The sequence below is a fragment of the Macaca mulatta genome, chromosome 9, assembly GCF_049350105.2.
Source record: "Macaca mulatta isolate MMU2019108-1 chromosome 9, T2T-MMU8v2.0, whole genome shotgun sequence".
Lineage (NCBI taxonomy): Eukaryota > Metazoa > Chordata > Mammalia > Primates > Cercopithecidae > Macaca > Macaca mulatta.
Window position 1 is genome coordinate 132,961,946 of NC_133414.1, and position 17,689 is coordinate 132,979,634.

The 17,689-nt window shown below is 36.4% G+C and overlaps 1 protein-coding gene and 1 long non-coding RNA gene across 2 annotated transcripts in view; one reads left to right on the forward strand and one right to left on the reverse strand.

Annotated features, from left to right (window-relative positions):
* LOC107000297 (uncharacterized) overlaps positions 1-890 on the reverse strand; it is an 85,240-nt gene extending 84,350 nt beyond the window's left edge. Inside the window, exon 1 of the long non-coding RNA XR_001447343.3 lies at positions 404-890. This is a non-coding gene — a long non-coding RNA (uncharacterized LOC107000297). The remainder of the gene's footprint in view (positions 1-403) is intronic.
* Positions 891-1,069: 179 nt separating this feature from the next.
* The window catches only part of WDR11 (WD repeat domain 11), a 55,291-nt gene continuing 38,671 nt past the window's right edge, over positions 1,070-17,689 (forward strand). The window contains 9 exon segments of the mRNA NM_001266829.1: positions 1,070-1,217; positions 2,237-2,348; positions 8,407-8,560; positions 9,574-9,747; positions 12,167-12,353; positions 14,455-14,620; positions 15,060-15,174; positions 16,002-16,197; positions 16,489-16,592. Of these exon segments, the coding sequence (NP_001253758.1) occupies positions 1,132-1,217; positions 2,237-2,348; positions 8,407-8,560; positions 9,574-9,747; positions 12,167-12,353; positions 14,455-14,620; positions 15,060-15,174; positions 16,002-16,197; positions 16,489-16,592 (1,294 nt within the window). The 5' untranslated portion in view covers positions 1,070-1,131.

Genomic DNA, 17,689 nt, shown 5'->3' on the forward strand with positions numbered 1-17,689 from the left:
GTGGTAAATTTAGATCTGTGGTTAGGGGCACATTTGGTGGCCCACAAACATCAGTAGGTTAGGGTGTGGGGTAAGGAAAGGTAAGACAAGGGAAAGGAAGCGAAGCCGCGGCAAAACATGATCAACTAAAAGCCAAAACATGATTATTGGTTTGAACAACTAAGAGGATAGAGGTGATCTTTGAGAAAGCTGTTTTACAAGAGTGGTAAGCTAGACACAAAAACCTGTGATGAAAAATCACCAATATGTTGTCCCTTTTGTTGCTCAAGGAGCTCACAATGCACTGGGGAGAGAAACACACATCTGCAAATATCATCACTGAAAAGAAATCATTGCATTAAGTGCTATAGTTAAAGCGTATAAACCCAACACTGAGCACAAAGAGGGAGGGATTGGGTCTGACCTGGAGAGCAGCAGAGGAGAAAGTGCGAAATGAAAGGTACCCCAACAACAGACAAAGGGTCACACTTGGCCCCAGACATAGTGCTTCTTCCTCAAGTGCGAAGGGAGTATTGCCAACACAAGATATGCAGTGTTATCTGTATTTGCAAATTGTTTATATTCGGGACATTCACTTCATTCAGTCCGGCAATTTCATTCAATTAATCTCATTCATTTCTTAATTAATCTAATTCATTATTCTCTGTAAACTCCACGAGAGCGGAGACTGCGTGTCTTCTTCATCGGTAGATCCCCCATGCCTACTGGCGCTAGTAGTTGCCCTAAATTCACTTATCAAAGGCAGAAAGAATAACTGGGACTCTTCTCTCTTGCTTTTCACGATTTCCAGCAGGGCACAAAGGCCTACAGTCCCGACCTGAAAAAAACAGACTTGACTGGAGGCAGCGCCTCTTCTTCCAAATACAGCTCCGGCTGCCGCAGATTAGCACAACCACCTAAGCGGCGGAACTCTGGAGAGTGCGGAACCTGGCATCCTAGGAAACTGAAGGCAACGGAACCTGGGGGCGATGGAATCCGGGAGCGGTGGAACCCGGAGCCTGTAGAACTTGAATCCAGCGGAACCTGACAGCGGCGCCCAGGGGGCCACCCGGACTCTGTTTGGAACGGAAGCACAGTGTCCGCCGTTTCCTGGTTGCGGGTCAGCGCCGAGGTCCTGGGCTGGCAGCCGGGATGTTGCCCTACACAGTGAACTTCAAGGTGTCGGCGCGCACCCTCACGGGGGCCCTCAACGTCCACAACAAGGCGGCGGTGGACTGGTGAGGGCGCCGGGCTTCCAGGTCGCCAGGATCGGCCAGGAATGTGTGAGGGGAAGGGGGAAGAACAAGAGGTTTCACCCCCTGGTTAGTTTGGCCTCGCTAAGACAGGCAGCCGCCCTCACTCAATAAGATTGCTTTTAGTTGGTGGATTTTTGTTGTTACAAAAGTGATAGTAGCCCCGTGTGGGAAATTCCCCCATGCAAATACATTTCCCCTCTTTCTCGCCTATTTCTCTGCTGTTTTCTCTGCACCTTGCCCTTTTGCTATTCCATTCCCCTCTCTTTACCTCTCCTCCAGCTTACAGGTTTCTCTCTCTCCACCATTAGTTCCCTGTTCACTTTCTCTTTCCCATCCTATCTTTTCTTTTTCTTTCTCTTGTATTCCTATTTTCCTTCAACAATGTGCCAGACCCTGTGCTAGGCGCCTGTTCTCTCACCTGCCCTTTCCACCTTCTCTTTTCGGGCTCCTACTGTGTAGGACATTCCTGTCTTCAACAGGTCGTCTCTATTACTGTATGCTTTCACTATAAATTACCACTGCAGCTCTGAAAATTACTCATTAGACAAATGTAAAGCAAAATTCTGTGGCTGTGGGATGTTGTTAGGAGGACCGAAACGTCTTGTGCAGTGTTTGTCATTTTATTTAGTTGGAAGTACTGGGGTTCGTTGCGGTATCCCCAGGCACATTGTGGATACTAAGGATTAGAAATCGGGTAAGCGAAAGACGTATGCCCACAAAAACAATCAGAGGGCACAAGTTCCCTTCTATGTCCTCCGGTCTCTGTTTTCATATCTTTTAGAACTTTTTTTATCCGAATGAAAAGTGAATTTCAACAAGCATTTTAAGCTTAGCCAGATCTTTTATTCAAATAGGATAATGATAAATACTGGCCTTTGGGTTTAAATGATTTTATTAATGGTGGTACATATGAATTAGATTTATCATTTATTTAGGCTTGACCAGAAAGAAGTTGTCCTGCTTTGTTCTGTACTTAAAATTTAACATTACTGTTTTGCTAGGGGCTGGCAAGGTTTAATTGCTTATGGATGTCATTCACTTGTGGTAGTGATTGATTCCATTACTGCCCAAACTCTTCAAGTTTTAGAAAAGCATAAAGCTGATGTTGTCAAGGTAAGTAAAATCCCATTTTGACCCTAACATGTTGTCTAGTCTAAAGTTTAATACTGTGTATCACTAAGCTCTCATTAAGTCTTACGTGTAAGTGTTGAATAGCTTTTAAATATAAAAATCTATTTGGGGTAGCCTAGAATTTTCATATATATGACTTAATGTCAATACAGGATGAGTTATTAAATGCTAGTTGTTAGATCATTTTAAGGCAGATGAAAGACACCAGTTCTACCATTTACAAGACCACTCAGTCATTCCTTAGTTTTGAGCACTTAGCATGTGCTATGGATATGGAGATAATTCTCCGCCTTGTAAGGAAGACTCACGGCGTGGTAGTATGATAAGTGAGACTTGCTTAACACGCTGTGAGAAAACAGAGGAGCTTCATATTGCCTGGTTGTGAGGAGAGTCACAGACATCTTTTCAGTTTCAAGACTAGTAGACAGTAGTTAGCCAAGTAAAAAATTGACAAGGAGCATTGCAGGGAAGAGCAAGAATATACACAGAAGTAAGTAGTGTGCCATAAAGATGGCACACTTGTAAGAGTGATGGAATAAGAGGCAGCCAGAGAGATTCAGCTGTCTGTTCTGAAAGTTTTAAAAGATTATGAAGGAGTTTGGATTTTTTTTCTTTTTTTTTTGTGAGAAGGAGTCTTGCTCTGTTGCCCAGGCTGGAGTGCAGTGGCACCATCTCAGCTCACTGCAAGCTCCACCTCCTGGGTTCACGCCATTCTCCTGCCTCAGCCTCCTGAGTAGCTGGGACTACAGGTGCCCACCACCGCACCCAACTAATTTTTTGTATTTTTAGTAGAGATGTGGTTTCACCATGTTAGCCAGGATGGTCTCGATCTCCTGACCTCGTGATCCACCTGCCTTGGTCTCCCAAAGTGCTAGGATTACAGGCATGAGCTACTGCACCCAGCAGGAGTTTAGATTTTTAAGTAGGAGATTGATGTGATCATATTTGTATCTTAGAAAAACTCTGGCAGCAGTGGAGGATCTGCTGGAGAAATGCAAGACTGGAGGCAGTAAGATCATTTAGGAGACTTTTGCAGTAATTTTGGCGGGAAATTCTAAGGGCCTAAAATAAAGCTGGGGCATGGAGAAGTCATATATTAGAGCTGCCTAAGAGGTAAACCTGATAGCCTTTATAGTGATCAGTATAAAGGAGAGTAAGAGAATAGAGTGACTCCAAGGTTTCTTTTGGTGTAATTGAATGACAGTGTTTCCAGTTATCAGCGGTAAGCATCTGTGACGTCAGTGAATTTTAGTTTTCAACAGCAAAGTCTGAGGTGCCTGTAATCTATTGCATTATAGTGATCCGAGCTTTAGGAGAGAGGTCAGGATTAGAGATAGAGATTTGGAGTCTTTTTCTTTTTCAAATAATAGCTTTATTGAGATACTCATACCATAAAAGTTGCTCATTTAAAATTTACAATTCTATGATTTTTAGTATATTCACAGTTATGCAGCCACAATTACAATGAACTTTATTACCTCAAAAAGAAACCGTGTATCCACTAACAGTCATATTCCATTTCCCCCATTTCCCTCATCCTTTGGCAACCACTGATCTCCTTTCTGTGTCTGTAGACTGGCCCATTCTGGACATTTTATATAAATTGAATCATATAGTTTGTGGTCTTTCGTGCCTGACTTCTTTCACTTAGCATAATGTTTTCATGGTTCATCTGTGTTGTAGCATATATCAATACTCTGTTCCTTGTTACTGATGAATAATATTCCACTGTAAGGACGTATCACATTTATTTTATTGATGGACGTTTGGATATTTTGTACTTTTTGCCTGTTACGAATAATGCTGCTTTGCACATTCATGTGCAAGTTTTGTGTGAACTTGTGTTTTCATTTCCCTTGAGTATATTTCTAGGGGTAGAATTACTGACTCATATGGTAACTCTGTTTAACTTTTTGAGGAACTGCTGGACTGTTTTCCAAATTAGCATTCCCATTAGTAATGTATGAGGAGTCCAATTTATCCAAATCCTCACCAACACTTGCTATTCTCTGTTCTTTTGATTATAACCATCCTAATGGGTATGAATTGATTCTCATTGTGGCTTTGGTTTGCATTTCCCTGATGGCTAAAGGTGTGGAGTATCTTTTCATGTGCTTATTGGCCATTTGTATATCTTCTTTGGAGAAATGTCTATGCAGGTCCTTTGCCCATTTTAAAATTATATTATTTATCTTTTTATAATTGAGTTGTAAGGTTTCTTTGTATACAGTAGTCCTCCCTTATCCAGAAGGGAAATGTTCCAAGACCCCAGTGGATGCCTGAAACCCTAGATAGTACCAAACCCTATATATATATATATATATATATATATATATATATATAGTGTTTTTTCTCATACATACTTACTTATGATAAAGTTTATAAACCGAACCCTGTATGTACCATTTTGTCTCATACATACTTACCTATGATCAAGTTTATAAATTAGGCATAAGAGATTAACAATAACTAATAATAATAAAGGAGAACAGTTATAACAATACATCAGCATTACTACTCTTGCACTTTGGGGGCATTATAAAGTAAAATAAGGGTTATTTGAATGTAGCACTGAGATATCACAACAGTTGATCTGATAATCAGTGTGGCTGCTAAGGGCAAGTGCTGGATAAAGCATGGATGTTCTGGACAAAGGGATGATATATGATTGAGGCAAGATGGAACAGGACAGTGGGAGATTTCATCATGCTATTCAGAAAAGTGCATAATTTATGAATTGTTTATTTCTAGAATTTTTCATGTCATATTTTTGGACCTTGATTGATACATGATTTGCAAATATTTTCTCTCAATTTGTGGGTTATCTTTTTACTTTCTTGGTAGTGTCTTATGAAGAACAAAACTTTTTCATTTTGATGTAGTCCAATTTATTATTTTGTATTGTTGTTACTTGTACTTTTTGTGTCATATCCAGGAAACCATTGCTTTCTCCAATATCAAGAAGATATATATACCTTTGGTTTTTTCTTAGAATTTTAGAGCTTTAGCTTTTAATCCATTTTGAGTTAATTTTTATATATGATGTGAAGTAGGGAAAAATACAATTAATTTTTGTTTATTGACCTATATTCTGTAATTTAGCTAACTTCACTTAGATCTATTTAATAGTAATTTTGGGTGAATTTATTTAAGTAGATATGTCACTGCAAGTGACTGCAGTTTAATGTTTTCTTTGATAATCTGTGTGTCTTCTATTTCTTTTTCTTGCCATGTTGCATTGGCTAGGACCTCTACTACAATGAATGGGAGGAGTGAGAGGGTACTCTTGTCGTGTTCCTGAGCTTAGGGGGAAAGCATTCAGTCTTTCATCAAGTCTGATGTAAAGTATAGGGTGTTTTGGGAAAAATATATTTACCTTCTCTTTCCCTCTCTGTTTCCTTTCCCCTACACTGCCCCTTGGCATTTCTGGAGCTTTTATTTCTTTATGTAGGTCCAAGTTTCAGTCTGGTATTATATTCCCATCTACTGAAGAATTTACTGTAAGTTCTTGAAGTGCCTGTCTAATACCGGTTGATTTTCTTAGCTTTTATTTCTCTGAGAAAGTATTTCACCTTTGTTTTTGAAAGATAATTTTCAAAGGATATAGAATTCTGGGCTTACAATTTTTTTTTCTAGTAATACTTTACAAATATCACTCCATTGGCCAGGCACAGTGGCTCACACCTGTAATCCTAGCACTTTGGGAGGCCGAGGTGGATGGATCACTGGGGTCAGGAGTTTGAGACTAGCCTGGCCAACAAGGCAAAACCTCATCTCTACTAAAAATACAAAAATTAGCTAGGTGTGGTGGTGCACACCTGTAGTCCCAGCTACTTGGGAGGCTGAGGCAGGAGAACAGCTTGAACCTGGAAGGTGGAGGTTGCAGTGAGCTGAGATGGTGCCACTGCACTCCAGCCTGGGCAACAGAGTGAGACTCTGTCTCAAAAAAAAAAAAAAACAACAAAATCGCTCCACTATCTTCCAGCTTACATAGTTTCTGATGAAAAATTTTTGTCTTTGTTTCTCAGCATTATTTCTTTTTTCCTCCGATTACCTTCAAGATTTCCTTAACCTTGGTTTTCATTAGTTTGATTATTTAAAAAATATGTTTATATATACATGGCTTGGAGTTTACCTAAATGGGATTCAACATATACATATACAAATATATACACATATACAAATATATATATACACATAGAGACAGTCAATTCTTGTTATTCATGATAGCTATATTCTGTGAAGTTGTTGCGTACACCGAATTAGTGAATACTGAAACTTTGTTTGCTCCTAGGGGTTAGGTTCTTGTGAGGCTCTGGTCACAACATTTTCATCAACTGATCAATGCATAACCTTGCTTTATATGTGTTTCCATTTAAAGACGTATTATTTAATATGTCGATTGATCCATTAACATTGAACTCATAGCCAACAACACATGCCTGAGCAAAGCTTATCACATATATATGTATTTTTTGTAAGACACATCACAACTTCTCATACTTAGAAACAGTAGAAGCACTATGCCTGGGGACCTATTTAAATAGTTAAATCACCAGCAAAAAGAACAAAAATGTGAAAAATGTGGTACTAAATAAATCATGACATGAACACTTGTTTTGCAATTGTAAAAGCTAAAGCAAGAATTCTTGTTTGACTTTAGCTGGGAACGCACATGTATGTTGGGTGACATTTTTTCACCATTCTGCACTTGTCCACAAAAGTACTGCAAGTATTGATTTTGAGGTTGCAAATTTGAGTGAGTAGGTAAATGGACAAATACAGAATCTATAAATAACTAGAATTGACTGTATACACATATATACACTATACATATTCTATTCATACACATTCTATACCTACGAACTGATACATATTCAAACATATACACATACAAATATGCATAAACACATACATATGCATATATACACATACACACTTCATTTAAAAATTTTTGCCTGAGCAAAAGATCTATTCCAGGAAAACCTTCACACTCATTTTCAGAAAACGCTGTTTCCATCTTTTTCATGAATACTACTGCAACTGGTTGGCTTACTTTCCTACCTTAGCATTATATATGAGTGTATTTATCTCTATATACGTGTATAGATATATACATTTGTATATATTTATAGATTTGTGGTATTTAAATCTACTTATTAAGCGGAGCTTTGGACACTGTACTAAGTCTGAGAATAGAAATGTGAACAGAGACTACATGGTCTGCCCTATGGAACTGACAGTTGATGGACTCATGAACAGGCAAAAAGAATGTAAATAAAATGTAAATAAAATAAGTACAAATTGTGTAGTTAATTCTTTGAAGAAAATAAACAGGATACTGAGAAGAGAGGGGTGGTAGTGACCAGGGAACACCTGACTCCTAGTGAGGACTATGAAATTTATCCCTTACTCTGTCAGTATTCATTGTTCAAGAATTTAATCAGATTTGCCCTGGAGTTCTTGTGTTTCTTTATTTTAAAAATTCTTTTCTTAATATTGTTGCTAGAGACATGAAGCATATACATATATTTTTTAGAGGAAAACTTAATGTTTTGTGAAAGAGGGAGACAGCTAGAGTTTTTTGTTTACATTTGCCTTCTCCTAACTTTCCCTCTGCAAGGTTTTTGTGTTTCTAAGTTGTCCCCTTTTGGTTAGGAGACTAGAATACAGAAAAAACATTCTGCTAAATATGATTTTAGGTATTTTGTCATAAATTAGATTTTAGGAAAACTGATTTCCAAGGCATCCTGGGGTTTTAACCTAAGTTTCCCAAAATATTAAGGCTGTGAATCATTTTTCATATTTTAAAGCAGGAGCATTGTGATGTGTTAAAAAACAATTTTTTAACTGCAGTTAAAAATATATACCAAAGTAATAAAAATGCTGCCTTCAAAATGAAAACCAGTTTTCTGTTTATTCTTGCTAAATATTTATATAATATAAATGTAGTATGGGTTCTGGTTGATGTTTTGTGAAAATTATGTTCCGTTTCATCCAGTGCAAGTATTTACTTGATTTGATTTCTTCTTGATACTAGGTTAAATGGGCCAGGGAAAACTATCACCATAACATTGGCTCACCATATTGCTTGCGCTTAGCTTCTGCTGATGTCAATGGGAAGATCATCGTCTGGGATGTAGCAGCAGGAGTAGCTCAGTGTGAGATCCAAGAGCATGCCAAGCCCATCCAGGGTGAGGAAAGTCTGCTCAGCCAAGTGGGCATATTGATATACTTACTCTTGGAGTGGTTTTTTGGTTTTGGGAGTTTTCCCCCATTGATTTAATTTTATCAATTCCAAGTTAGCTCTTGATTGTGTTTTGCCTATTCTACTGATCTAAATCTGGCTTTCTTTCCTTATTATAATAAACTTCTAGGCATATTTCTTCAAATCTCAACTGATTTGTGCTTTGGTAAAACTCATTAATTTCAATATCAGCCTCAGTCAAGCATGATAAGAAAAATTAAGTGTTACAATCTTATAATCTAAGCTACAGTATAAGGCAAGTTGGCCACTGCTGTTAGGAACTAGCCATCAGTGCTTACTCTACATTAAGTAATTTGTTCATTAACAGAGATGAACAACATTTTATTCTCATTTTCATATAGATTGCTTGTTTGCTTATTTCATGTTACTGACCTAAAACCAGTACAGTATTCTTTAGACTCAAGTCCTCTAGTGGCTCTGTTGACTGAATGAATTTTTTAAATGACTATTTTAAAAATATTTATTAAATACTTAACTGTGTACTAGGTACTGAACTGGATCTTTACATATTCTGTTTATTTTTTGAAAAACCATGAAAAACTGTAAAGTTCCATTAAGTAATTCCACAGAAACATTAGGAAAGTCTGACATCTTGGTTGTGGCTAGGAGAGTTTCGTATTGATTTTATAGTTTTAAGTAATGATTAGGGCAAATTGCCTTTTATTTTCTTTGAAGTAATATTTCAGATTACTTCAAAATTTTGACCTTGAGATTTTAACCAGACAACTTATTTTTATATAAAATAAGTTGTTTTTTTCCTGGAATCTTGACACACACACACACACACACACACACACACACACACACACGTCACATTTGGGGCCGGTAGTTAAGTTTTTAAGGATTATATTTTAAAAACTAAACATCAAGGACAAGTTAGCCAAGGATTTTGGAGAGTGTGGTTTCTGAATTTTGCCTTTCTTTATCTGGTCTTTCCAGATGTTCAGTGGTTGTGGAATCAAGATGCTTCCCGTGATTTACTGCTTGCTATCCACCCACCAAATTACATTGTGCTCTGGAATGCAGACACTGGCACCAAACTATGGAAGAAGAGCTACGCAGATAACATTCTTTCTTTTTCTTTTGACCCTTTTGATCCCTCACATTTAACTTGTGAGTAACAGTTGTTTGTGGAAAACGAGTTGAGATATTTATAATATAGTAATGCTATGTACATGAGATATAGACACACACATTATACATCTATAATGTTAAAATGACTGAGCGAAGTGGAGAAGCGTGTCTAGTCCATATATCTGCAGCTCCTAATACATATACTCAATCATTTGCAAATGTGATAATTAAAAATTTAAATCAGCAAGCTACACCTTCTCTGTGTTGAATTTGTAAATGGTATTAGACTAGCCAGGGACAGAGAGTTACTTTGACACTCCAGACTTAATTAGTTTTTCTAAGAACATTTAAATAACTTGAATCAAGGGTTTCATTCAGTCTGTGGCCAAGTTAAGTTCTTGCTTTTTAAAAAGTTGTACTAATTCATGCCATTCATTTTGAGTGCCATAAACAGATGCATGTAAAGAAGAAATAAGCCTAAGCAAATTTTTTCTTGCAGAGGTAGTTTTTGCTAATATGCTTTTAATGTTTTCCTGAGCTAATGGTCTAAAAATGAGATTTGCTTTAGATATTTTTATGGCTAAATTGTTTAGAAAATATTTAATCATCCCACAGATATTTCTTGCGCTATTACTACTCTTCTGGGAACCAAGATGTCTTGGAACCCAGAAGGCAGGAGCCTTCACAGAGTTTGCATTCTAGTGAGAAGAAGTCATATCATAAACTATGAACACAATGAATTAATAAATTCTAGTGTAGTAAGAGGTGACAGGTGATATAAAGACAGGATAAAGGGGATGCAGAAGAATGGGAGATGAGGGCATGCAAGTTGTATGAGATAAAGTGGTCAAAGTAGGCTTCACTTTGATAATGATCAGAAATGTGAAGGAGGTAAGGAAATTAGCTATGGTAAGGAATGTTTTTCCTGGATTTGAATGACTCAAAATTGTTTTACCCATCAACTTTCATTGAGGGGCATGTGGTGTCTGCATGTGTTAAAGGAGGAAAAGAAAGGCAGACAAGTCGAAATTATAACAACATGGGAAATGTGGCTGTATAAATATGCTACAGTGTGTTTAGGCTTTTACATATATAAATGTTTATGAACGTGTGCATACATACACTCACTCGGTCACCAGTTTACTCACTTAGGTGCAGTGCTGGGGAAACACCTAGGAGGGCTGGCCCAGTTGGCAGAGTCAGGGAAGGAAGGCATCACAAAGAAAGGGAGGCAAAGGGGACCTTGAAGGATGAGTTCTGGAACCTGAAAAGGCAGCAAGACTTTCATCTAACTTGATTGCATCAGCTCTTTACATCTCTGCAGTTTGGTTGATGAAAGCATTGTGTGTTTCAGAGTGTCAGCTGACCTAACACCTTTGGTTTACTCAGATCGAATGTGCTGCTAGGGCTGTCGTAACTCTTGAATGCGCCCTTGTTCCCTGTGCTTAGAGAAGCCTTGCTAAGGGCCGGGACCCAGGGTAGTAAGGTTTTTCTGCTCATATCTTCCAGTATTAGTCCCTTGTTGAGGGAGATCATTTTTTCAGTCATAAAAAGGCATAATTTGTATTGCTAAATATAGTGCTCCTTCCTTGACTATTTTTGTTTCATGTACACTTAGTAAGTCACTGTGGGTCCACTACTTTTTTTTCTAAATATTAAGGGAAAATAATATTCTTTAATCATCTCAAGGTTTGATCTGATGCTTGAGAAGAAAAAGGAAATATATTTAGTCTGAGTAGCTCAGGATAAAAATTTGGTATCATCAAATCAAATATTTGAACTTAGCTAATTGTGATATGCAGAGCATCTTAAGTATGGCTTTTTTTTTTTTTTAAGTTATGGGATATGTAAAAGTTTTTTTTTGTTCTTTGTTTTTTGGTTTTTTTTGAGATGGAGTCTCGCTTTGTCACCTGGTCTGGAGTGCAGTGGTGCTATCTCAGCTCACTGCAACCTCCACCTCCCAGTTCAAGCGATTCTCCTGCCTCACTTTCCTGAGTTGCTGGGATTACAGGTGTGTGCCACCACACTTGGCTAATTTTTGTATTTTTAGTAGAAATGGGGTTTCACCGTGTTGATCAGGCTGGTCTCTAACTCCTGACTTCATGATCTCCTCTGCCTCCCAAAGTGCTTGGGATAATAAGGAAAGATTTTTAATGAAAGTCCATGCACTGAATTTATTTACAAGAACAAACACTTGTTCTTTCTGCCAATAACCTTATGTTATCTTTTTAATATAAGAATAATTTAGAATGCCAAGCTTGGAGGCCTCTGATGAATTGTAATGGATCACCTGTTTCTCTTCAACTTGGAGAACATTCCCATTATGTTATGACTGCGTAACATTGCCAGTTATATATTATTAAAATTATCATTATATTGCTCTCAAAATTGTCTTGGAATAAAACTGTATGCTAAACTTGATTAAACTTTAATCAAAGTTTTGCTTTTCTCAATATAGTGCTCACCAGCGAGGGCATTGTTTTCATCTCAGACTTCTCCCCATCCAAGCCTCCCTCAGGCCCTGGGAAAAAAGTTTACATATCCAGCCCACACTCTAGCCCAGCTCACAACAAGCTGGCCACAGCCACAGGTGCCAAGAAAGCTCTAAATAAAGTAAAAATTTTAATCACTCAAGAGAAACCTAGGTAAGTTACAAGTGTAAAATAACAACATTCATCTACTTATCCTATATGAAAGCATCATCTTTGGAGATGTACAAAGACTGATTTTTTTTTAATCTCACTTTTTCTCATTTCTAATTTTGAATTTATTAGAGGAAAAACATATTTATTTTGTTCCCTGCCCTAAGAGGAGATTCAGCATTTAACATTGGCTTTGTTTCCACTAACTGTGCTCAACTTCCCCACTAACTTTTATAGATTAAAATTTTTGAATTCTGATTTTTACTTGTGAAAATCGTGATGATCCTGAAGTTTGGGTCATTGAATGCATTAAAAATTTGGGCACAAAAGCTGGATACTCATTTTAAATATATTTTCCTGACTTAAGTGCTGTGCATTCTCATTAAGCAGTAAAATCGGAGTGTTTTTCTTATGCAGGTAAGGATGTCTCCCATCCTGGGTAAGAGTCAAGGCTCCGGGGGAAGCTGTAGCTATGTGACTTTGAGAAACTACCTTAATCTTACTCAAATTTCTCTCTCCCAGTCTCTAATGTAACGCTTTAAAGTATTTCGTAGGGTTGTTTTAAAGATCAATAGACCCGATAATGTAAGTAAACATATAATGCCATTGATACTTAGTAATTTATTTAGAAGATGTCGGCTGTTATTGCTTAAGAAATTACAACTGAATAAAAGTTTATTTTAAGTAATTTGATGTATTCGAAATAGGTTTCTTTCTTTTTCCTATAGCTATAATCTGTATATTATTGCTTTGGCAGGCTTTTTTGTTTGTTTTGGCATTCATTTTCAGATAGCCTTTATTTTTAGTATGCCAAGATTACTCTCTCTAGGCTTGGTAAGTAACTACTTGAAAAATATGTGGTACAAATAGCTCTACAAATACATTTTGCACGTGTGTAAGTATTACTTTTATATATTAAACCATAGGCTGGTTAAGCTCACCAGTTAATTTATCTCTCACCCTGTGCCAAAATGACTTAAGATTACTTCTTAAGTATCTTAAGAGAATTTTCTATTTTTAGGTATTCCCTCTCATAAACAAGAAATTATTTGGCAGTCTGAATAGTTTTATAAGTTAGTTTTATATTTCTTAAGTTTTCTCTGATATGAATTATTGGGGAAATACATTATTTCTTCAAGTAGAACTGCTCTGGGTGCTTTCACATCTATTAATTCATGTACTCTTACTACAATTCTGGCAGTAGTAATATTCTCATTTTACAAATAAGGAAAACTGAGTCCCACACCAATTTAAATACAGTTACTCAAGCTCACCTAACTAGGACATGGCAGTCAGGATTTTAATGCAATAAAAATGCCTCTTTCTAGTCTTGTAAACTAACTTTATTTTAAATTTCAAAGCCTTTTAATAAAATTAGTATGTAAAATGAAAATAGTACATAATTGTATGTCTATTCCTATTGAAATATATTTGATATAGAAAAGGTGATTAAATGTATGTGGCAATCACAAATCAATCACAAATTATTAAAACGATTTTTCAGACCCTAACAGTCTCTTAAAATCCTTGTAGTTTGACCTGTTTTATTTACACACAAGAAAATGCTGTAATATAAGTGAAACTTTGTCTCAAAAAAGATTTAAGATAGCTTAAAAGTGAATGAAGGCAGCCAAGGGGAAGTTACTTACCCAAAGCCATACAGATAGTCCAGTAACTCCTGGTCCAGGGGCCCTAATTACCCTAAATGTTGATATTTTCATCCTGAGTCTTGATTTTAACAGTTTGTCTAGTACTTTTAATGACAAAGTAAAAGTAAAATAAAACTATCTTATCCATGCCAGCTATTATTATATCATCATTTACAATGTCTTGTATAGACTTAATAATATTATACTACTTTACTTAATATTTCAAAAACTTAGAAACACTGACATTTCTACCCATCCTATACAATATTATTATTGCTTGGATTTTGGTACATAGTAGAGGTCTAAGTTTTGGATGCCAACCCATGTTGGTCATTTCAGGCAAGAGTTGTGCATTTTTATTGTCAATTTTTATGTGTAAAGTACAAAATTAAATCTTTTATTAGCTCTCCTATAAATGAAGTCTTTGACCCAAGTAAAATGTTTACTTTTTTCAGTGCTGAATTCATAACTCTCAATGATTGCCTTCAGTTGGCATACCTGCCTTCAAAAAGGAATCACATGTTGTTGCTCTATCCTCGAGAGATTTTAATCCTTGACCTTGAGGTGAATCAGACAGTGGGTGTGATTGCAATAGAACGCACAGGAGTTCCGTTTTTACAGGTATCTACAATTCATAAATTATATTACCCAAAATTATTAAGAGTGTTATATTAAAAGAAGGCCATAATCTCGCATAAGTCTTGTCTTCAGTTCTCCACTTTCTTTTTTCGATTTATTGAAAGACTAACAACACTATTTTAGATTGATTTTAGATTGAGTTTTTTTCTGTACTTTTGATTGGTTTGATTTATCCTAGAAATTGTGACTGATCCTGAGATATTTATTGAACTATTTAAGTTACATGGATAAAGACAAATTATTTTAGGATTATAAATGGATATTTTAAATGTACATTTAGTTTTAAAGTTTGGAGATTTGTCTATTTTTGTTTCTTTTTTTTTTCTTTCACCCATATTACCTAAATATGAGTTTGAGTTTCACAGTATATACTTTATTAATCTATTGTGTTTTAAAAAATAAATAAATCGTCTATTTAAAGGTGATACCCTGCTTTCAACGTGATGGTTTATTTTGTCTACATGAAAATGGTTGTATAACTTTACGCGTTCGAAGATCTTATAATAACATTTTCACCACTTCAAATGAGGAACCAGGTAAGTTTCTGTCTCACAATAATGTTATCTTTTTCTTCAAAATTATTTTATAAAGCTTGATGTGGCAAATACCAGCCAAGGCATAGAGTTAATGATACTCCTTGCCTTGAGGAAGTTTAAAACATGGTTATAATAAAGACATCAAAAAGTATAAGCCCAAGATTAATCTCTTGATGTTAAAACAGTGCGCCTCCTGTATACATCAAAGAGAGTAAAATTTTGTATTGCTTGATCATGTCCATGAGCCAAGTAGATACTATCTTCTGGAATGTTTTTTCAGTGCATGTTCAACCTTGTGTGCCTTTATTATTATACCCCCTTGACTTGTTGGCTGTAAGAACTTCCATTATAAAGTGACAGAGGTTACTAAGTCTCAGTGGTCAAGTCAGTCTTATCTTGGAGAATGGAAATAATGTTTTTGTGAAATTATATACTGTGTAAAGATCAAAGTGATTTTCACATCTTTTGGAAAGTACAGTTATTTTCAGGCTTATAGACTACTACAAATTATGATGGAAATTTATTCATTAATTATATATCACTGTTGATCCTTTTTCAAAGCATTGTCTTTATTTTAAAAATATTGAAAAACAAGATATCTTGATTATAGTTGTTATTTTGGAGATTAAACTTAGTATAGTCATTAAGTGAATTATCTTTATATTCAGAAAAAATTTAATAGTAATTGTAAAAAGTGAAGCCATGCTTGACATTGCATTCATGAAGGAGTGATACCCAAATTTAGTTGAGGTTTTATTTAAATTAAAACAAACAGTAGTGGTATTGATATGGCTACTTTCTCATATTTAAAACAATTTTCTGTGAAGATCCAGATCCAGTTCAGGAGCTTACCTATGATTTACGAAGCCAGTGTGATGCAATCAGGGTGACAAAAACCGTCCGTCCCTTCAGTATGGTATGCTGTCCTGTCAATGAGAATGCAGCCGCCCTCATAGTGAGTGATGGCAGGGTCATGATATGGGAACTCAAGTCTGCAGTTTGTAATCGAAATATGCGGAACAGGTAAATTCAACAGGATCATGGTTTTGGTTTTTTTTTTTTCTGTTTTATAAAAAATTTCCATAATCATAAAAATAGGAGGGCTGGTTTTCTATAAAAATATTTTTAAGGTAATAATTAAGGCTTTAGATTATTGGGGAATTATGTAAATCTGCTAGAGCTATTTCACCTATGGGTAAGATGAATGAATAATATAAAAATAGAATGCCATGATCTGGACTTAATAATTTGAATTCCTAATATGTAATACAGATTTTAAATATGTAAAACCTTCTAATTATTATGTCTTTGCAGTAGTTCTGGTGTGTCACCTTTATATTCACCAGTGTCTTTCTGTGGAATTCCTGTAGGAGTGCTACAGAACAAACTCCCAGACCTTTCCTTAGATAACATGATTGGTAAGCTTTTTTCCCCTCTAACTCCATGTTAAGTATTCTTTCTGAAGGGCAAAATTAATAGAATCACTCACTTGTAATTATTTTAAAGTCAAAAAAGTTAATGCTTGAGAAAACTAGAACATGGAATCATTCTTTCCTAAATAAATCAGTGGGGTTTAAAATACTTAAGTAGAAAAGTGCCTGAAGTAGCATAGGTTTGCATTATAGTTGTTAGAAATAGAAGACGTTCATTCATGAGAGACTGATATAAATGAAAGCAATGACATTAGGCATCTGGATTTTGGACCTAGAGCCAATGCTGAGCTATTATGCCATGCCAACTCAGGACCTTGCTGTTTGCTGGTTCCTCAGCTTGGAATGAACCAAGGAGGGTTTTATTGTTGTTGTTGAAACGCTAGATAGGTGATGTACTAGAAGGAGCATTGGCCGGGCGTGGTGGCTCACTCCTGTAATCCCAGAGCTTCTGGAGGCTGAGGCGGGCAGATCACCTGAGGTCAGGAGTTCGAGACCAGCCTGACCAACATAGTGAAACCTGTCTCTACTAAAAATACAAGAATTAGCCAGGTGTGGCGGCACGTGCTTGTGGTCCCAGCTACTCGGGAGGCTGAGGAAGGAGAATCGCTTGAACCTGGGAGGCGGAGGTTGCAGTGAGCCAAGATTGCACCACTGCACTCCAGTCTGCACTCAGGACAGAGCGAGACTCAGTCTCAAAGAAAAAAAAAAAAGCATTACATTATTAATTACATTAATCAGATCACATTTATTGGGTACTTAATACTGTGTTAAGTGCTGTGCTAAATATTCTATGTATTACCTTGCTACAACTTTGCATTGTAAGTAATATCATCTCCATTTGATATATATAAGAACTGAGGCCCAGAGAGATTAAAGCTTTAAACCACACAGTCACACAGGAAGAGCCAAAGTGTGACCCAGGTAATCCTGGCTCCGGAGCCTGCTCCTTAGCAATGGCCTCTGGTCCTGACAGCTCCACTGTCATCTTGGGCAAGACCGTCATCCATCTCTAGGCCTCAGGTTTTTCATGATTTCTGCCAGTCATGAAATTGTTTTGTTCAGTGATACTTACTATTATATTT